Here is a 22,274-nt window from a genome sequence, read left to right as displayed (position 1 = left end):
TTCTGAACAGGGGACAGCTTGCGTCTGGAAGACGGACAAGCAGTTCAGCTGGAAGATGGAACAACAGCATTTATTCATCACACCTCAAAAGGTAATTTTTTTTTTCTTTGAAGTGTGATTTATTATGTCAGAGTGCAACAGAACTTGGTAAAGCTAGACAAATGTAAAACAGGTTTTGCACTTTTGTCAGTCTGCAGAAGTAAAGCTACGGGAGGCATTGTCTTCAATAAAAAAAATCATCACTGCTATTCTTAGTAATATTTTAAGTATTTCTGTTTTTCATATACAAATAGTTATTTCTCATATATTCCAGACATATATATATATGACTTCAGTATATGTTTCCTGAACAGCAGTGGTTTCTCATGCAATATGCAGACATTACTATTCCTTTTCTTTCATAACACTCTGTAATATTATTTCTCAGACAGCTATGACCAGAGCGCATTGCAAGCAGTCCAGCTGGAGGATGGAACTACTGCCTACATTCACCACACAGTGCAGATGCCACAGTCAGATACCATTTTAGCCATTCAAGCTGATGGCACAGTGGCAGGTCTTCATACCGGAGACGCTGCCATTGACCCAGATACCATCAGTGCTTTGGAGCAATATGCAGCCAAGGTATACCAGAAGATGATTTTCTCTATCCAAAATGTTTTAATGTAGCATCACAAGATACTTGACAGACAATTAGACAGTTACTGAGGTTGGAAAAAACTTCTGTGTTTTCAATGGCAAAATGTAGAGTGATGTTAAAAATCCATGTTGTTCCCTTCTCTGGACTTCTGCAAAGCATGATGTAAGTGTAATAATGGGTGATGCAACTTTTGTGATTATAGTTTAGCAGTGCTTGTATTGCTCTGGAAGAGGAGTAGAATAAACTTTAAAATCTGTCCTGTACTGTCATTGAGAGTTATCAGATTTGGGGAGAATGCCAGTTAGGGTATTTAGATGGTTTATACACTACTCTTTCCAATATGCTTCTACCTGTTTTAACTGACAGATCATAATAGAGGCAGTCGCATTTTGTTGTATTTGGCTATGCCTTAACAATTCATAAACTAAAAGGTAATTCAAGGTTAGCTGAGGCGTAGTGACAAGCTTTTTCAGGTTTCCTAGCTACTGTTTAATTTAGGTTTACATCAATCAACTTCATCCTTCTTAACAAGGAGCTACCTTAATCATAATTTGTTAAAAGTTTCTGTTTTGAGAAGGTGTAGAAGAAATAGCAGAAATGCAAATAAATTTGCATTTTTGTCCTATTTATCTCAACATGCAGTTTTTAATCATGTAATGTGAATTTGTTTTCTGTAGTGTACTTGTGTGTGTCTTGTCTAGGGGGGAAAAAAAATCTATTTTCTTTAAGCTTTCAGGACCTTATTCTGAAAGGTACTGCTAGAATCTGTCAGGAAAAGTCAGTAGACGCGAGATCCAGGTATTGCACCTGTTGTACATACAAAAGCAAATAGTAGTTCTATCATCACAACCCTTTCTCTTGAAACGAGAAATGTGGGTTTGTGATTCTACTCCATGTCCACGTACACTTCACAGAGAGGCAGCGTATACTTTTCATAGCAGCTGGTATAGGAACATTGAAAATGGTACAGGAAGGGGCAATAATGCTGACCAAACATGAAATACAGGAGGTAAGTATATGATAGAACTTTGTAAAATTTTATGTGGCACAAAGAGGAGTAGTGACTTGTAATTATCTTTACCAGTGTAACAACTGAAACACAATAGATTAAAATCTTAGGTGACAGGTTCAGGAAAAACAAAAGAAGAATACTTCTTCAAACAGCACAAAGTTAAGCTACTTGTAGGATATTGTGGACGCTAATAACTCCCTGGTTTCAAAGAGCAATAAAAAAAAATCATAGAAGAAAAATGTATCCAGGACTATTAGGTAGCAACATGTGATTTAGTTCAGGAAGTTCCTAAGCCACAAATTGCTTGGAGGTTGGGAGAATATTTCTGAGTACCTCACTATATGCTTGGCCTGTTCCTTTAGTCTTCTGTAGCATCTGCTACTGTGTGCTGTTGGGAACAAAACTAGATTGACCTTTAATTTGACTCAGTATAGGTGTTCTTACATTCTTCATTTTGAAGGCAGACTAAATCTTCCTTTAGAACCTAACACAGACTTTCAAGAGGAATTCCAAGATCTTCCTTGGAATACTCACAGAATTTTTTTTGGGGGGGAGGGGGAGAAAAAGGTTTATAATTGTGTGTCTTCCCCTTTTTTTTGTTAACTTGGAAGGTTTTCTTTTCAAAACTTAAAAGGGTGAAGAATATGTTGGAGGTAGATTTGGAGTGGCAGATGGTGGGAGTTTTTGTGTTCCCCTGGCCCATATAACAGGCGAAAATACCAAAGATGAGTAGGCTGCACAAGATAAGTGTGGAAACTCTGTAAGAGTTCATAAAAAGAGATCCAAGACAGCTGCAGAGAAGCTCACATACACACATTTCATTGTTCCTCTCTTCTCCTTTAGGTATAGTACTATTCTACGTCTTGCAGAGTACATGCAAAGACTTAAGTAGAGTCCTTTTAATTCTGCACTAAGTCAGTGCTACCTTCCTCCCAAAGCAAGCAAGGGAAAAAGATACAATTGCTCTCATTGAGCGTAAAGTCAGAAGATGTATAATGGAATTGTGAAGGGGTTACAACACATACTTTGCTTCCATAAGTTGTTTTCCTGCAACATCCTAGCTGCTGGAAAAGTACAGTCCCTGAGATTAGTATATGCATGTACATTGTGTTTGGATCATTTGTTTCCAGTGGCATTGATGAACTTTTCAGCTGTTTCTTTTTCCACCAACAATGGGAAGTTCAAGACAAAGTGATTCAAGTCTTTCTGTGGAAGCTCTCTCTCCCTTTAAAAAATCTGCAGGAGAAGGTCTCAGAATAGCTATTGTTTCCTTAAACAAAACCAAAAAACCAACACTTAAGAATTACCTGCTTGCGGTCTCTCTGTAAGCTTGTCTCTGCTTGGGCACTCTCCTCTTCACTGTTTCAGCTCAAAGTTGCCAAAATAATACTGCTCATGATTGTCTAATTTAGAGTGTAGTCTGAAAACTTCTTATGGGACAAGATCATCTTCAGTTTTCAAGTGAAGTGTTGGTAGTTCATGCTTTGAACAAGATACTTTACACAACCATTTAACATTCTCAGAAGCCTACTTGACCTCCTTAGTGAAAGGGCAGAAGCATACCAGCTGAGTTAAGATTCCTGCCAAACTCTTTTAAAGAAGAAAAATCACTTAGACTAGATGCAACTGCATCAGTTTCAGCCTTGAGTGTGGTAGATGCAGAGAATATTGTAAATGCCTATGCTCAATACAGAGACAATCAAGAATAGGAAACTACATAAAGTAATTTTTTTTTTTTTTCCTACAGTGACTAATAAGATGCTGTTCCTTGAGTTGATATACATAAGAGAGTTAGTTTTGGGGTTTTTTGTTGTCTGTTTGTTTTTTAAACTGGGCAATTACATTTTTATATAACTAAAACTTTCAGAGTAATATCTAAGCCTTTCACATCATTTTGTAAGGTCCTTGGAAAGCAGCAGTTCCTTTCTATTCCTCTAGACTGTTTTCACAAACCAACCGATAGAGCAATATAGAAGTCTTTGCTTAGCTGTTGTAATATGACAATTTGAATTGAGATGTAACAAGTTGTCTTAGATATTTTGATGCCAAAGGAGTTGTGCTGTTTGAAACAAGTAAATTCTACTTCACAGGGAGTGAGAACTATATTCCTGTTATAAGAGATGTAAACGCTTGGGTATATTTTTTCCCATCAGAAGTCAGTATTGTTATATTTATTAGTTTATTTTAATATTGTTGTCAAACTATTAATTTAACAGATGTGGTTCTTGCAGTCTTTTCCACCTTGTTTTTGACAACTTTGTGATGCTCACTTTATCTGTATCATAATGGAGGTGCTACATGGGGTGATTTTCCTGTTGGCTAATGAGCTATAGGATAACCATGTTTCAAGAGGGAGCTAGAGAGCTATGAAATTAGGAGCCTCAGAAACTGTAACCCTCTGGTTTTCAGATGAATGCAACAAGTCTGCAAATGTTTTTCCCATTTCAATTTTGTTTTTCAGGTATCTATTGATGGAAATGACACTGTTAGTGGCACAGGAATGATAGGTGAAAATGAACAAGATAAAAAAATGCAGGTATGTAGCCAAATACAAGATAATTAAATATATCTATCTTCTGTCTTCTCTTCGTATGTGGTCTTTTGTATCCATGAACTAGGCTCTGTTCCTACCTTTCAGGAATTTAGAACTCATACCTATACAGCTAGGTCTTATTTCTCAATTAGTACAAGATCTTTTCAAGTAATTTTAAAAAAGATCATCTAGTACTTAATGTTTTCTGATGTAATTAAAAGTTATGTTGAATTTCTACTTTTCATTTTAAAGCTGACCTGAGAATTTCATCAATAAGGGGGCAAGTATTTCTGAAGCTCTTCTCCAGGGAATGAACTGACTTAAAGCAGAATGAATGATGACTCTGTTCATGATTTTTTTTTTTTTTTTTCCTCAAGAGTAAAAGTTCCCAGCACGTGCCTGGAAATATTTATCTCCTTGGGGAATTATTTTGATTTGACTTGCCCTGTCAGAGTCCCTGACTTCTACTGCAGGTTTTGTAATCAGTAGCTAAGAATGTTGCTCCCAGCGAACCTGAAAGATACTTCTATATCTTTTTCTGAAGTCATGTTGTTAGGTTTAGTATTCTTTTTATCTAAAAACCTTTTCAATGTGAAAATACTGACCTAAACACAAGGAAAAGTAAGGATGCAATTTATTAAGTCTCAAGATACATATATTTTTTTTTTTACCTGTTATCCATAAAATTACATAAGGAGAATAGCATCTGTCATCATAACAGATTTTATTAAAGGAAGAGACAAAACAAAATATATTCTGGGCTTCAAAGAATCATGACCAATAACAAAAATAATAATAAATCCCCTATACCACATGTTCAAAGGATGTGGTCAGAGAAGCCCTGGTTTTCCTTTTTGTTTCATTTAAAAAATTATGTATTGGACAAGGAAGTGAAATATCCTTCAAGGTAAAATACACTATCTGTGAAAGGAAGAACTATAGGCCCACCTCTGATAATTACTTCAAAATACTACATTCATAGGGGATTTTTAAAAGCTGGGTCACACAATTTTTAAACCTGCAGACACTCCACCACTGTCTGTGTGCATGACTGTGAAAGGACAAAATAGGTAATATATACATTGTTTATGGTACTGGATGATATTCCTTGCAATGAAATAAAGAAATGTAGAGGGTTTGCACACTTGTAGGCTGCAATAGGGAAACAAATTCAACAAAATGCAAAATTCGGGGACAAGATAAGATAAGATCTTGGTTGACTTCCTCTCAAGGTAAAATCCTGTTAAGGAAAACGACCTGTAGCCATTATCCACTTACATGTGGATTTCAACCTAAGCCTCAAAAAAAAAGGCAAATCTGGCAGTTGTTTTATCTTATACATCTTCTGCAATACATATGCCATATGGAAATGTGCCAGTCTTATGGAGCATTGTAAGTTGCAAAGAAAAAATGATCTGATAGTTCCAAAGGTATTGAGGATTAGTCTCAAATTCTGAGCCCTGTGAGGTGACTTCAGTTGGCCAGCTGAAGGGTCCCAAAGCTATCAATTATATATGAAAATCTTAACCATCTTGATATCTTTATTTAAGTAGATACCTACTTGTAACTCATTTTGAAATAATATTTTATTTGGGCTAAAATAGTATCATATTTAGATACATTTTTAAATAAATGTACATTTATAAATTTGTAAGTGCATAGATAAAAGCAGAACAGATGCCATGCTGCTAAGTAGTCATTCAAACTTGTATGTGGTTAGGCTTTTCACCAAGGAAAAAAAAACAAACTTAAAACCTCTTTGCGATTTCTACATGTGAAAACAAAAGACTCGTGTGCCCAAAGGGGTATCACACACTTTCTACTTTCAAACCTATCATCCCCATCTGTTCATAATAACAGCAGAATCATATGACTGAAGTTTGTACGTTTAAAAAAGTATGTGAGATCTCTGTTACCTTTGTTTTTCTCTTGTGTTACCTGTTTGAACTCAGGATGCATTTGTGATTTCTTCTAAAATTAGAGCGGGCTTTTTTTAACGTTTAAATTTTGCCCAGTTAAAAGTACTTTGGAATACACAATTCCTCTTAACAAGTTTCACACTATATTATAAGGATACTTTATTTGCTAGGCTCTTCTGATTTTGTGCCTCCTAATATCTGAATTTTTTTTGTTTCCTTAGGGTGTATTCTCTTCTAAGAACAGTAATTTTAATGCTATATGTGTCCTAGTTGGATGATAACACTAACTGAATGCTTAATATGTAGTTGGTGTGACTTGAGGATTATTGTGCAGGAACACATACTTCTGCAAAAGTTGTCTGAACAAACAAATGCATATATTGTTCAACCGTTTTTTATTTTCCAAGTATTCCATTTGTTTTATTTCTCCCCTCCCTGTGTATAAATCTTAATATTAGTAAATTTGAGTCCAGTTATTTCCTTACAGATGTTAGCACTTTAATTATACAACTGGTTTAAACTGATTTTAAACTTTGTCATGCTTTAGCTTTATAGCAGGTCTTAGCAACTATGCATATTTTTATATGCTGAAACAACAAAGAAATACTTGCAGGTTTACTGATGGAAAAAGCAAATCAATGCTTAAGTGTGTGTGCTCAACCAAGCATCATCTTTGTGATCCGCAATGTTTTGAAGTGACTTAGTTGATTCACAATATCACAGCTTAAGCAATACTATTGGTAATGGGTTTCTTGATTCATGAGGTGTGTTTCTTCTCCACAGTTCCAGGAAAGCTTTTCTAAAGTGGTGAAATTATACATTTCAGTTGATTCAAAATTTCAAATTCATCTGCATTTCTAGTCTTAAGAACAAACTGAAGATAACAGGGAACATCCTCCCTGAAGAATTTGTAGGAAAGCTGTTCTCAATCAAATTTATGATCTATCTAAATGAGGGCTATGGGTGTCTGCCCACCTCATGAATTCTGTGAAATGTTCTTTTCACAATTCAGAGTAGAATTAAATCCACAAAAAAGCAAGGTGGTTCAAAAGAAGTTTGAAATAGTTTTGATTACTTGGCATACAGTTGTATCTAAATGTTTACACGTGGGCTTCTACCTCTTTCCTCAATCTGTATGACTGTTTCTTACGTATTAGTGTATGAAGAATTCTTTAAAAGGGGGTGAAGTTGCATCACAAAGCTATTCTGTGTATTTTCCTGTTGTGTTGTGACAGAAAAGAGAGTAGAACCTAGCTTAAGTTTCTCCAATTAGTTTGACCCAAACACATGCATCACTGACAAAGTACAAAATGCTTTCCATCATTTTCAAGAAGTGCTCATTATAAGTGCATTTAATTATTGTTTGGCCTTTGCATGAACTTGTCTTTGAAGATGGTCTGATTTATGGATAATCTCTGTTAGGAATAGATCCAGTGCCTCTTCTGTCTACTAATTTTGTTATCATACCACTAGCTACAAATAAGTATGTTTTACAGTTTCCCTTTCATCAGAACTTAGGCTTTTTACTATTTAGCTTATTTATTGAAGACTAAGAAGTACCTGACATAGAAGAAAAAGAAACCTGTCTGAGTCAGCTCTGGCTCAATAACAAAATGAAATGTGTTACTTTTCTGCTCCATTGTGGTGGGGTTTTTTAATGTATTTTTTTGTTTTACCTTTAAGATTGTCTTGCAAGGACATGGAACAAGAATGACTGCAAAATCTCAGCAGAGTGGAGAGAAAGCCTTTCGCTGTGATTACGATGGCTGTGGAAAACTGTACACAACAGCTCATCATCTTAAGGTGATGAGATGTTAAGTGAGCATTGTTACTTTGCAGGCATGATTTTATTTGTTTTTTTTGACAGGTTATGTGGTTAAAAGTAATAGAAAATTAACGGAGAGCAGTGGTACTGTTTTGTCAGATGTTTATTGTAGTGATCGTACAATAATTGGTTGTCTGAAGTGCTCATCATATGTTGCTTAGTGGTGTGGATGGATGCAGGTCTGGCATCATCCTTGTATTGTCAGCATGTAAGAAATACTTTGTTGAGACAGTTTCTACCAGCAGTGTCACAGAAATTCTGAAATCCAGCATTCACTTTATCTACTTTATGTGTATGCATGATCATGCAAAAATTCCAGCTTTTGAAAGACTTTGCAGTCATAGAAGTCTAACTCTTGGAAAAAATCCAACATTCAAAGTGAGAAGCTGGAACATCTTTGCTTTACAGGTAGCAACTCCTTAATTTGCTTCCTTTTTCAAATTGAGTAAAAGAACTAGTGAAACAGTAAGGGTGTAGAGGTGTTCACATTCCAGCCTAGGCTCAGATAATCACTCACCTATGAGGTAAACGCCCTGCAATGCTGTCTTGTTTCTGACTCTGGAGTCAGTGAGTAATTGATTCTATGGATCACATGTTAAAGTGGTGTTCTTACTGTAGAGGTTTCATGCAATGCAAGAGGATCACTTAGAAGCACTTAGTGGAGTAAAAAAATCACACAGAGGATCTGAGGAGTGTTTGCACATTGTCTTTTATATAGCTGCATAAAGTTGTGTATTTACAGATTTTTTTTTTTTATTGTTTTTTAAATTTTTTTCAGAACTCACTGAAAGGGTCAGGTTAGACCTTGGAAAGAAACATCTTTTGTTTTAGGGAAAACACTATAACCATATTTCATTTTTTTCATCAGTGATTTAAAAAGACACTGGAATGAATGTGAATCTTAGAAAAGTAAAATATGTAGTCTTTGAGAATGAACTGTTTCTGTGTTGACATAATCAGATACAACATTTCATTAAGTCAGTGTATGGGATGTCTTTGCAGGTACATGAAAGGTCACACACAGGAGACAGACCATATCAGTGTGAACATCCTGGATGTGGCAAAGCCTTTGCAACAGGTAATCTTTTGTAGACTCTCTCCTACTGCTTGATAGTGTTTGTCTCTGTACTCCATATAAAGTAGGCTTTTAAGACTGCTTCTTTTAAACTGCTAAATAAAGAACTTCATTGGGAGAAGCACAGCATAGCATGCTTGAAGAGCATGAGTGTCCATAACACTATCAATTGAAAGCTATGTATGTCATAATGTTAATAATATGGTTTAAAATAATTAGAGTTTAGAGCCTGAATAGCAGTAGAGTTTTTACTGCAGACTTCATTAATAGTACCAATTTTTCATCAGCAAATAATTAAATGTCATTTTGATGCCAGCAGTGGCAAGAGACAAAACACAGATGGTATACAGAGCATACGGCTTCCTCAGAAGACAGAATAAATATTTGTCCACAAATCCTTACAGTTTATCCTTTTGAAGGGAGAGAGAAGCACTACAGAAGTGTACTTTCTTCATAAGTGAAGAATGAAAGAACTTCTAAGCTGTATTGAGCATTCTGCTGCTCTGTATGGTAGAATGAAGAGTGAAAGAACAATGGAATGGCAAGCACAGCGTGTGATGGTTTATGAGTATCCTAATTTTCTGTTTATACTATTAAAACTTGCTTTCCAATCCTTAGGGTATGGGTTAAAAAGTCATGTCCGAACACACACTGGTGAAAAGCCTTATAGGTGCACAGAGGAAAATTGTACCAAGTCATTCAAGACTTCAGGAGACCTGCAGAAACATATTCGAACCCACACAGGTACTACTGTCACCTTTTTTTCCCCCCCCCCTTTCTTTTTCCTTTTGGTTGTTTTGTTAGTTCACTTAGATGTTGGTTTGGTTTTTTTTCCCCTCTTTGATCATTCTGTGACTTCATACTTAAAAAATTAGCCTGTGTATATTCTCTTTCTGAAGCCTAGTGAGCTTGACGGTGTTTCAGCACAGTGAGCATTTAGTGCAAATCCAGCATGCTTTTCTTGGAAAAAGTGCTTAAGCATTCACATTGCTATTGCAAGTGCACTGAGTACTAGCAGTGCATCACTTATGTTGTCACTGAGTGTGCAGCTGTAACAGAGCAAGGAACTTTTCCTCAATAGTATGGCTCTCCTTTCAGAAATGGCATCAGTGTTCTTAAGTTTTGGTGCTTTAAGATTAATTTGCATGCCAACTTCCTGAAGGTTCACAGCTCTGAGCTTGTTGTTACCCTGATTGCCCTTCTCTCCTTGCAGCATAAAAATGGACAAAAATATAGAAACCCAACTGTTATTAACACTTCCAAATAAAAATGTTCATATTTTATCTAAAAACAAGATTCATTTGAAAGGCAAAACACAAATTCTAGGCAAGTTTGCACAATGTCTCCTTTGCACCTGAGATCTCAAAAAAAAAAAACCAAAACCTCTTAAGAATAATCTATCCCTTACTAACCTACTTTGCTAAGTATATCTACTTGCCTGCTAGAACACTGCCAAGTTTTTCCACTGAACTTCATGAATCTCAGAGAATAAAAAAACTAAAAAATAGGTTTTTCTCAGATTATAAAGGACAATGCAGGGGGCAGAATAAAAGAAGGCAGTAAAAATTACAAAAAGATTATTACATTGAGACAATTCTTCTTTCATTGGCTTTCATATTCAAAGAGCCTCTGCTGAGATTAGTGCTATCTTGATTTTTAAAGCAGTCACCAGGATGAAGATACTGAAGTGTCATCTGTTTTCATTTCTAGAAGAGAACTGTTTGACATTGTTATGTAGTACATCAAGTACAGACTATGAACTGAAAGATTTCTGAAGTATGGACAACTTGATTAGCTTTAGACTGTTTTCTTTACTTCTTTATGGCCACAGAGGTATGCTAATTTAATTGCTTTAACCTAATTTAGCAGTGGAAACAAAAAACTTCAGCCAGCCCTATGTAACCATTTACCCATGTGAACAATATTAATAATACAGTCAGAGACTCCCCACAGTTCTGGGACCAGACTTTAGGAGTGTCTTTCTTTAGATTTGTGAGTAGTTGCAGGAAACAAAAGAGTGAGAAGAAAATTGCACCATGTCCTTTGTGCAGATGGATGGAGTACTTTATGCTCATACCTGGTGCAAGCTGCCACGGTGCACCTGATGGAGGCAAGCCTGGGCTCTGCCCACTCTCTGCCATGGCTCTGAAACCTTTTTGTTCCTTTATCGTGTAGAGCAGGGTTAGTGTTTGCTTAATTTTCTGCCTGTTTTAGCCAAAAGGGGCTTTCCCCTCTCATTCAGTGGCAGCTGAGTCACTTTCTGTCGTCATATGCTTGCCTCAGGTTCTTCCATGATTTCCCCAGACATACTGTTCTGATAACAGAAAAAGTGGTGTGGAGATACCTCATAGTTTCGGTGGGGTGTCTTTTTTTTTTTTTCCCCTGCCCCCAGTCACCTGGAAATAGGTCTTCTAAGAAGTACATTAGAAACTTAGGGCTGGCTTCAAGAACCGGTCGGGTGACATTCTTGTGGGCGTTCTTTTGTGAGCAGTCTGGTTTAGTTTCTAATGCAGGGCCGGTTGTTGGGCGGGGTTGACTCTGCAACCCTGGTCCTTTCAGGCGTAATTTGAGGTCCGGCACTGAAGCAAGGATTAGGGAAGCCATGGTAACACAACACTGAGGAGTGTAGTTTAATACACACACCGCCTTGGCAGGAAGCTGAAAAACCTTCTAGAAACAGATGCCTAAGCAGTGAATTATAGTTTCCTCTGCCAAGGAGCTAACTGCTTTGGAGTTGCATGGTATTGATTTCTCTACCAGGACTTTGTTTTTTCTTTCTTTCTCCAAGTTGTATCTGCAGTAGTAATCTGCCCTCCCTTGCTCACAGATTCTTCTCTTTGGTAAGCAGTATGGTGAGTGGAATGCAGTGTGAAATTACAACAGGATAGTGTGTCAGGTAGCTGGAGCTTCTCCAGACTTGACCCCTTTCATTGTCTCCCTGGGGTTTTGATAGATCTGAAGGGTTAGGGGTATTGGACAGGGCTTGGCCTTATCCAGTGTTCATGGTGAAAAGTTTTGGTGCAGTAATATAAGTTATTGTTCTTAAATATATACTACACAAATAGCATCATTTTTAAAAGAACCTGTATTTGTGATTGCTTTTGCTTTGGGATTTGAAACTTGAGTTTCAGGGCTGTCTCTCTTTAAAAAGTTGGTTCTTCTCATGTAAGGTTAAGTACTTTCAATAAGTTTTACTGATTCATTTGTATCTTGGTTATGCACTAAATCATGAAGGGTTTTTTTGGTGTGTTATTCATTACAATTGACGAATACACAAATGGTATAATACACTTGTTTTGGATAATGTATGTATGAATTGGGTATGTTAAATACATGTTAGAATATGTTGGAGCTAATCCAAGGAAATTGGTCTTTTTTATACATTAAATGCTTCATAATTTAATTTAAAGATTGTATAGTTTTTGATTTAGTTTTTCATGAATGTTGTCAGTTTTGGTTCAACAGTAGAACACTCTGCAATGGCATGCTCATGGTGTTTCTGTCTGAGGGCATCAAAGAGAATTAGGTCACTTTGGATTCCTACATCCAGTCTGAGTGTAGCCTAGGATTTTTGTTCTCTTACAATTTTTGCATGTGTACCTTTTCTTCTTATTTTTTTTCAGGTGAAAGGCCATTTAAGTGTCCGTTTGAAGGATGTGGCAGGTCATTCACAACTTCTAATATTAGAAAGGTTCACATCAGGACACATACAGGCGAAAGGCCTTATTACTGTACAGAGCCAGGATGTGGGAGAGCTTTTGCCAGTGCAACTAATTATAAGAATCATGTGAGAATACACACAGGTATATGAGTGATATTTTGTACTTTCAAGTGGAATCTGCTTGGGAGAGGCTGTGTCATTCTCCTTGTGAACAGTTTTGGTGCACTGTAATTGGATATAGCCACATTCATATGACCAGGCTTGGTACTTTTGTTGGGGCCTCTTCTATCCTCAGCTGGGCGTAGTTAAGAAGTTAGGTTTCCCACCTTACTGTCAAGGCAAAATAATTTTGGTTCTGTTACAAAGTTCTTCAAAACAAATGTAAAGCCTTGCATTCAGTGGACATTAGGCTAAATCCTTAATATGGTTCTGGGGCTTGCCTCTCTGGTGAATTGGTTCTTAAATATGTAACAATAAAGCCAAAGCCTGAGTCTGAATTGGCTCACCACTGTGAGTCACCCTTTCATCCCAGCTGTATCTGCCTTGCTGCTGGAACTGTGGTCAAAACCTTATTTTTGTAGACAGAGGGGAAAATACTTGCCCAACTTGATTGGCAGGGTTAGTCAGCAGAAATAATTGTAGAAGCACGGACAAGCTTCATAGAGGTATATTTTGTATCTCAGATTGGTTTTAGTTTATAATGTAATTTGGACATTAGTTGATTTTAAATTAAGGTGTTTTTATATGAAACCATAATTGTTTAAACATATGCTTCCTATAGATCTCTTCAGAATTTAAAGGCTAAAAGTAAGTGAAATTGTGCTTGATCACTGAGGAAAAGCATGGGGCATCCATTAATAAAAGAGCAACATTCTAAATACAATGCTGAACTGACATTGAAACTGATATTCTACATGGAATGATAGGGATCAAAAATTGCCCAGCTGTCACTGGCAGTTGGTTTAAAACAAACAAAAAAAACCCCCAACTTTGTGAGCTTGAGCTTCATTGTCACTTCTGAAATTGAAGTACGGTTGCCAATGAAGGTGTGTTACTAAATATTGTTTGTTGGCAATTTTTTCTGTACATCCTAGGTAAAGTTCTCTTTATCCTATTTCTTTTTCCATACAGGAGAGAAGCCTTATGTCTGTACAGTTCCTGGTTGTGATAAACGTTTCACAGAGTATTCCAGTTTATACAAACATCATGTTGTACATACTCATTCCAAACCATACAACTGCAATCACTGTGGGAAAACATACAAGCAGATTTCTACACTTGCTATGCACAAGCGGACAGCACACAATGACACAGAGCCCATTGAAGAAGAACAAGAGGCTTTTTTTGAGCCACCTCCAGGTTAGAGTTTCAGTCTTTCAATCTCTTGTCATAAAAAAATGGGCTGCATAATAATTTGCTGGTTTGGTTTTTTTTTATAACCAAGGAAATGAAGTACAGATAAAAATCTGAAGTACTTAATAAAAGTTATTGAACTTCTTTGTAGGGCTTTTTAGTGTGGTAAGCAACTTGTAACCAGAAACTGAAGGAGTAATTGACTAGATTAAAACTCACTTACAGCAGCCCTGGGGATAAGAGAAAAAATTGAGTTACAGTCCCAGCAAGCCTCCTATAAACATGAAAGCTATGAATCTGTGAAAGGACCTGTGAGAGTTTACAATGATGGTTTGCAATATACTGGATTTTTCTTAGAGATTTTTGTAAGAGTACATGCAACACTGTGGTCGATGACAGTCTTGTGCAGGAGTAAAAGCACTGCCTTGAGAAAAGTCAGTCTTTGCACACACTGATACTGTGATGTTTTTGCTATGATTAGTGGCAGTTTCTGCAAAACTATCCTAGAGGTAAAGATGAAAGTGAGCTCCTATGCTGCAGTACTCCTTATAATGTTTTTCATGGTATCACGGATATTGAATCCTGTGACTTGTAACAGATCAGCTTGAAGGAGATACTGTGATAGGACAAATATCACTTGTCAATTTGTGATTTGTAGATCTAACTGGAGATAGGAAATACATGTGTAAACTGTTTTAGTCAGAAAAGGTGTTGTATTACATGTGTGTGGAAACAGCACTGAATGCACACCAAGCAAATTTGTGGTCACCTAATTCCTTTTTTTTAAAGGATCAATAAGGTTCATTTGCTGAGGTTTATTAAGACAATTAAATCTTCACACAAAGGCATCACCATATTGTTCTGTATGTTTAATGAATAACTTAAAAGAAGCTGCCAGTTATTTGCATGGAGCCTCTTGTATGGAGTGGTTAACATTTAATGAATTCATTACAAATGTTTGTCACCATTTAATATTTGTTTATGAACTAAATGTGTATTTTCTTCATGTGTAGTATTTTTGTGTTAAAGCTCATTGCTAAAGACTTTATCCTGTGTTCCCAAAACAACAGATTTTCTGACTTGGTTTTGGTATCTTTCCTTCTTTAATTTTCCCCTTTCCATTCCAACATTAAAATTAAATATTTTAATAAATATTTAAAACCTTCAAACCAGTCTAGCACTTAATCCTTGTATTTGTTTTCCTGTCAGTATTTTGAGTATATAAGCTACTTTCTTGCCTTCTTTTTTATGAAACAGGTCAAGGTGAAGATGTTCTCAAAGCCTCAGAGATAACCTATGTGACAGGTGTAGAGGAAGATGTAATTTCTGCACAGGTTGCTACAGTTACTCAGTCAGGGTTAGGTCAACAAGTAGCACTAATATCCCAGGATGGGACCCAACACGTAAGTAACCACAATGTTAAGAAGATGACAAAAATACATTGACAGTTGAGACAAGTGTTTGCAATACTCTTATGTTCTTTGCAAAATCAGTTAGAATTCTTGATAAGTATGTACATGGGTTTCTAAAAGGAAAGAAACTTTTTTGGAGTTGGGTCGGGATGCCTAGTGTTGGGACTCTGCTGGAATACCTAAATTAAGCCCTGTGCCACTGAAGCTGTATTAGTAAAAAAGCTAGGGTTTTTATCTATTATCATACATATATATCTCCTTGTTATTACTTTTAAAGCAGGCACAAGCTATTTTAACACTTGTTATATATACAGCCTGGTTTCTGAGATTTTTCAGATTCCATGATGGTTTGATTAATATCTGATAGTATCTTCACTGTTTTCTACATGTACAGTGAGCTTTTTCTGGAAAGGGGCAAGGAAATCCTTTTTTTTAGTCAAGGTATGTGCTTTACAAGCTGTTTGATAGTGTGCAGTTCTTACCATTTCTAACATAAACAAGTGGAAAAGGAAATACATTCAAGATATATAGGGAAAAGTTGGTAGTTTAGCTGGAAAGGTAGCTGAAATTCCAGTGGCATATGAGAAATATCTTCTAAATTCAAACTGTAAATTAAAGTAGGCTGTTATATTGCCAGCTCTCAACATTGCAGTAGTATTAAGGAACTGGCATTTTCACACTCTTAAAATGAAGGCCTGTAGAGGCTTTGACATGGAGTTCTTGCATGTATAGAAGTATTCCTTCAGCTTGACTTTAGTTCTGGTGTTTTATTACCATGTAAGTCAGTTGTTGAATCATGTATCTGATGTCCTAATGCACTTATATGGGAGACATCAGTAATTTATGTCATTAACTCTGAATTGTTTATTTGTGGTTTAAATTCTAAGTCCTTATAAGCCTCTGTAGTATTTCCATTAAGATAAAAGTGCATCAGGTGATACTACTTTAAGTCTTATTGTCCATTGTGTAAGAGACACGGATAGATAATCTATCATGCAGTTACTTGGGATAAGATCTGATTAACATAGAGTCATAGACTCTGGGGGCAAGTATGCATTCTTTTTCTTTGTCACTGGTAGCCATTATTTTTTTCTGTAAACATATAAGTGTGTCTAAAAGGTCACGGAATATCAGATCCTAATCAATAAGAGTGACTGTGATTCTCAAGGAATGCTTGAGAGTGGCAGTTGGGAAGTGAAATAAAGGCTACTAGGCCTTTTGGACAATATGTTACTTGTAAATATGGCTTAAAATGTTTTTTCCTGCTACTTAAGAACAAGTTGCCTTTTTGTTCTGGATTGCTACACACTTTGTTTCAAATTAAGAAAGTGAACTAGCAGGAGTATTCCTGCTGAACCAGCTAGCAGGATTTGGTTTAATAAATGCTGTTACACTTCAAATGCAGATATTTTTTTTTTCCCAAATCTTACTTAAAAACATGCTATGTTGCCAAAAGCTAAGATTAGGATATGACTTGAGCAGCAGTCAAACCTCCTGTTTTGCTTTAGGAGTTGTTTTGTGTTTCAGGTCAACATATCCCAGGCAGATATGCAGGCCATTGGCAATACTATCACTATGGTAACACAAGATGGCACCACCATCACAGTTCCTGCCCACGATGCTGTCATTTCTTCTGCAGGAACACATTCTGTAGCAATGGTTACTGCAGAAGGCACTGAAGGGCAGCAGGTAAGACACTATCCTGCATACATATGTAATGTTCCTTTATGCTATAAGATAGGCAGTTAAGTCATTGCAGTCATTCACATAGATTTACCTGAGTAAAGCATTTTTCAACACCCAGCCATAGCATTCTCTTCATAAGAGTATGACGTGTTCCACTCCAGTGCTATACACCAACATGTGGTAGAATGTTGTATAAATCACAGTTGGGCACCAAAAAAAAAAAATCTGAGATATCATTCTGGTAATTCTGGTACATATTAAATGTGATCTAGTGTTTTACACAAAGTCACATAGTAAATAGAGTAAAGAACAGAATCCAGTATGAACTGTAACTTAGTATTATGGAACTGTAATTTATTTGGCAGAGAGGAAACATTTCTGTAAGTATGTATTTTCAGTTTTGTTTTCAATATACAAGTAAAATATTTAAATTTTTTAGTAAAAATAGTGATACAATTTTCAGTCTTTAAGTTAAAATGCATTTCACTGTTCTAAAAATGCACCACATGAAAATGAAGATAGTTATTAATCACCGTGCCCTGTATGTATAAATACAGGCACATTTATTGAACTTCTTTACAGTTCTGAGAATATTAACATTTTGAGACCTGGTAGATAACTTCAAGAACACAGTGATGGCACCCTTTCTTAAATTCTTTTGCACAATAAAATTATACTTATGAATAATCACAGTTTGAATCTAACTTTGAAGATAAACACTGCATAAGGTCGGTAGTGGTAACAGTTCTGTCATCCAGTTGATTTTCTTCCTTTGGTTGTGAAGGTTGCTATTGTGGCTCAAGACTTAGCAGCATTTCATAGTGCCTCATCAGAATTGGGACATCAGCAACACGGGCACCATTTAGTGGCTACAGAAACTAGACCTGTTACGTTGTTGGCTACATCCAATGGAACACAAATTGCAGTACAGGTAAGATGGCATTAATGGGTTTTCAGTGTTTCTTGCTTGAGCTAGAATCTAGTCATGGGAGAACGTGATTTGAATAAGCTTTCCTGTCCCATGGGAATGTAATGAAGCCATTTTTGTACTCAAATTTACTGTGAAACTGAGAGTCAACACTTCCTGAGTTTGAGCCTGTTGTTGACTGGGTATCACAACAAACACACATTGTTTTACAGAACATAGGAAATCACATGCACTGTACATCTTGAAACAGTATACAATTAGGAGGAGAATAATTTTCATGGGTGTGATACACTGTGAATATCACAGGGAGGCTGTGCGTATGCAACTGCCTTGAGTATGGTTTTGCCTGATGTGGCCTAGGTCTGGCTAATAGAAATATAAAAAACCATCAGTGTGACTATGTGGAGAAGAGATGCCAAAAAGAGTTTCTAAACAAATCAGTATTAAACCATTTAATGTGTGTTCTTGGAAATAACTTCAACTAGAAAAAGACATGCAGAAAATGCACTCTCAAACTTAATTTCCAGGCAGTAAAATATACTTTGCACGTGGAAGTAACCACACTTTAAGTCAGGTTCCTTCAGACTGCTTATATTTGCTAAAACTAGTATGAGATCAAAATTTCAGCATTTGAGTATCAGGATTAGTGCTGCCATCTAAGTGTATGTATTCACAATACTCTGTTCAGAGCTCAGGTTGAAAGGCATTGTTTTCATCTCTTCAAGCAGACACAAGAGGTTGTTGTTATACTACAAATAGAAGATTGGGAATTAAAAATGAGCCGAGTGAATGAAGAATTGTTTCTTTTATGTACTTTGATACTAACTAATTAATTTGATTTCTAAATACTGATAAAGCCTGATAACCGTATTGACGTCCTAAAGAGGTGGTAACAGTGCTGCTCATGATTTGAGTGGCTCCAGAATCTGACTGTAAATTATGAACTTTAGGTCTCTGCATCAGTCAGATAACCTGGTTTTACTTTTCATGCTCTCATACATCTTCCTCCTTAGCCAATAGGTAATGGCCAGCTTTACGTTTTTGTTAGGTTGAGATTGTCTTCAGTGTTCCCATCGCTGGATGTACATGCATGGTGTACGTGCTATAAAATTCCATGCGTTCTTTCCCAAAAGTTGACTTTATTCAGGGTTGCCTGATGCTACTTCTGGCCTTGTAGTTGCAGCTACAAGATAATTTCCTCTCTAAACTACTGTAGAATTGAACAGTATCATCATGACAGGATTCAGGATTCTGCATTAAGTATACATATTTTATGTATATTAATGGCACAGCTGGCCATCTGCAAGAGAGTTAAGAAAAATGAAAATGTCTGTTTGCTTTACTGGTGTTAAAATATAATTCAACAGCCACCATGACTTTTGAAAGCCTTATCCTAGTTTTGTTATATCTGCCAAGTTGAAATATCATCTACTTTGTGTCATGAAATGTGTTTGCCATGCAGCAGTTCTTTGAAGAAAATTTATTCAGTGGATACCCAGAAAGTCAGTTTAATCTGCTATCAGAAACTTAATTGTCATGCTGATTAGATAGCTGCCAGTATGTATTACCCAGAAGAGGTGTGACAATAGTGATCACACTTATTTGTGGTTAAGTACCGATCTATAACTAGATCTTCAGAGTTGATGATGTTGTTTGTTTTTTAAAACGTTTATATCCATATGTAACATTTTTGATGTTTAAATGCATTTGTTTCAGCTTGGAGAGCAACAGTCTCTGGAAGAAGCCATTAGAATAGCCTCCAGAATACAACAGGGTGAAACACCAGGGCTTGATGATTAACTTCTAAAACTGCTACAAGAACAATAGAGCAAAAGGTATTTTATTTTCAATCAACAAAGGTCCATACCAGCAGCAACCCATAAAAAACTTTGAAGTTCCCCGCTCACTGATACTGTGTACACATTTTATGCAAGAGCGAAGAACGTTTTGTAAGTTTTGTGTACATAACCCTTGGAATGGACTGACATCATCTACTTCCAACCGTTGTATATTCAGGAATATGGAATTAGGAGTATATAGTAAATTTCCTTGTTAGCAGATTTCAGACTGGTCTACAAGCAAGTGAGAAATTCAGTACAAGAACTGGAATTAATTTTTACTGTCATGTACAAATAATGAAGGCATTACCGAAGATTTAAAATACTTAAATTACTATTGAAAAACAATCATATGTTCAGGAACCCTTACAAGTAATAAAGATGACAGAGCCTTTTGAATTGCATTCCATAAATGGGGAAAAAAAGTCTTGGATTTTGAGCCTACTGTAAATCTTTGTGTTTTGATTTGTTTCATGCAGGTTTCAATACTCTTTAGATTATTGACCCTATCTCATTCATTGTAAATACTGACTGTTAATGCTGGAAGTGCTAATTATATTATCTTTAAAATTGGATTATGTACAAAGGAGAAACTTTGGTTGTTCACTATTAAAGGAAGTAAATCTAATGATTTTGTTTCTTTACATGTTTTACTGGAGATGTTGCTCTCAAATTATTATGCAATAAAATATAGCAGGATTGTATTGTCTAGGTAGGATGGTATTGTCATGTGACGTACTGGTTTAGTTTTTAAGGAGACTGAGGTTCAAATTATTTATTTACAGCCTTGTATAGTTTTTTTCCAAAGTTAATTTATCATAAATTTAACATTTTGACTTACTCATTTTGATCATAATCCACTACAGTGTATAGAGTAATTTGCTTTAATAGTTATTTTAAACATTCTAAAACACTACAAGAACTATTTGAAACAGTAATTAGCAAACTGATTTTGACTAAAAGGTAAACTACCTGTTTTCAGGAGGATGCTTTTCAGATGGTGTATTTGCAGCGCAAGTACTAGCAGTCTATTTTCAGCAGTTCTGAGTGCCTGCTGCTACTATTCAGTACCTAGGATATGCTGATATCAGTGCATTTGAAAATCAGGACACAAGTTACTAGGAAAAAAGGGATTAATTAATGATGATGTAAGTACAATGCTCCTCTACACCTACCATTATGCAAAGGGGAAAAAAAAATCTGTTGTAAATATGTCTAACATACAGTAAAACAATTTTTTTATATATGAAAAATGTCTTTACTCTTGTCTTGTTAGTAGGCTTGTTTAGCAAGTTAAATTTTTTTTTGGCTTCATGTAAGGTTCAGTGCTTACTTTACGTGAGTGTCAAGAGCACTTCTGAAAGTGAAGCCTCTCCTTTTACCTTCTCAAGGGAAGGTTTAAACATCTTCGGATGAAGTGTTACTCAAGTGATCATTTTATAAGTATTGTGAGGTATGCATTTCACATAAAAATGAGTCCATAACTATATACCTTGAGGTAACTGACCTCAAAAAGGCCAAGTTTGAATAGAATGAAAATAATTTATTGTGAATTTGAGTGCGTTGCAGCCTTTTATGTTTCTTGTACAGATGACTAACTGAGAAGTGCAGTGCAAGAATGCAGTACTGTGGGATAGATGTGGACAAAGCAAAGACTGTTCTCTGGATCCATTACAAAGTAAAACTCAGAAACTTGTAATTTTTGTATAGGATTGAGGCTGCTTGCTCACTTAGGTGCCAGTTTTCCTTAAGTGTTGTAATTCTTGATATCACATGGAGATAAATGTACTATGCAAGGAGGATTAATTGCCTGTCAACTAGATCAGTTTCTTAGTACTTATCACCTTTTAGAAATTAAAGATGTATCATTTGACATGAACGTTCAAGGGGTTTTTTCTTACATTTTATTGCTGATAGTTTCTGGAAACAATGTCTGGAATGGTGGCTTTAACTTAGCTAACAAGTGACTTCAGTTCTTATGTCTTGTTTCCCAGGATATTTTATGACTACTACACAAATGTATTTTTTCCTCTTTCATCCTAGTGGGTTTGCTGCAAGGCACTCAGAGCTAACTTGGTCAGGAAAAGCTGTAGTATTTTTTAAATTATTTCTCTTACTGGTATCTTGTAATTTATTTATTCTTGCAAAACTCTGAAGTCAAAGGTTGTGCTTCCATATTGTGGTACTGCCCCGATAAAGGCAAACATAATAAATAAGCCAGACTTACTTAAACTGCTGAGTGTTTAAAGAGAAGCTGAGGTGATTATGTGCGTCTTAGATGTGAGGTCTGTATTGGTAACAGACTTGTCAGTGGAGTGCAGGCACCGGTGTGACTTTGTGCCCTCCTTCCGTTCAGACCAGAGGGGAAGGAGCTGTGTCGGTAAGCTGGTTA

At 36.1% G+C, this 22,274-nt stretch overlaps 1 protein-coding gene across 1 annotated transcript in view; it reads left to right on the top strand.

The window, feature by feature from the left end:
• Nucleotides 1-21,833, top strand: part of ZNF143 (zinc finger protein 143) — a 32,209-nt gene extending 10,376 nt beyond the window's left edge. The window contains exons 5-16 of the mRNA XM_054171726.1: nucleotides 11-91; nucleotides 428-624; nucleotides 4,114-4,188; nucleotides 7,788-7,907; nucleotides 8,932-9,007; nucleotides 9,623-9,748; nucleotides 12,628-12,807; nucleotides 13,797-14,024; nucleotides 15,276-15,421; nucleotides 16,958-17,119; nucleotides 17,901-18,047; nucleotides 19,761-21,833. Coding sequence (XP_054027701.1) covers nucleotides 11-91; nucleotides 428-624; nucleotides 4,114-4,188; nucleotides 7,788-7,907; nucleotides 8,932-9,007; nucleotides 9,623-9,748; nucleotides 12,628-12,807; nucleotides 13,797-14,024; nucleotides 15,276-15,421; nucleotides 16,958-17,119; nucleotides 17,901-18,047; nucleotides 19,761-19,844 — 1,622 coding nt within the window. The 3' untranslated portion in view covers nucleotides 19,845-21,833. The remainder of the gene's footprint in view (nucleotides 1-10; nucleotides 92-427; nucleotides 625-4,113; nucleotides 4,189-7,787; nucleotides 7,908-8,931; nucleotides 9,008-9,622; nucleotides 9,749-12,627; nucleotides 12,808-13,796; nucleotides 14,025-15,275; nucleotides 15,422-16,957; nucleotides 17,120-17,900; nucleotides 18,048-19,760) is intronic.
• The last annotated feature ends 441 nt before the right edge of the window (nucleotides 21,834-22,274 follow it).

The sequence above is a fragment of the Dryobates pubescens genome, chromosome 22, assembly GCF_014839835.1.
Source record: "Dryobates pubescens isolate bDryPub1 chromosome 22, bDryPub1.pri, whole genome shotgun sequence".
NCBI classification, from domain to species: Eukaryota; Metazoa; Chordata; class Aves; order Piciformes; family Picidae; genus Dryobates; species Dryobates pubescens.
The sequence above is the reverse complement of the archived record's forward strand: the minus strand, read 5'-3'. Positions and strand labels throughout refer to the sequence as shown.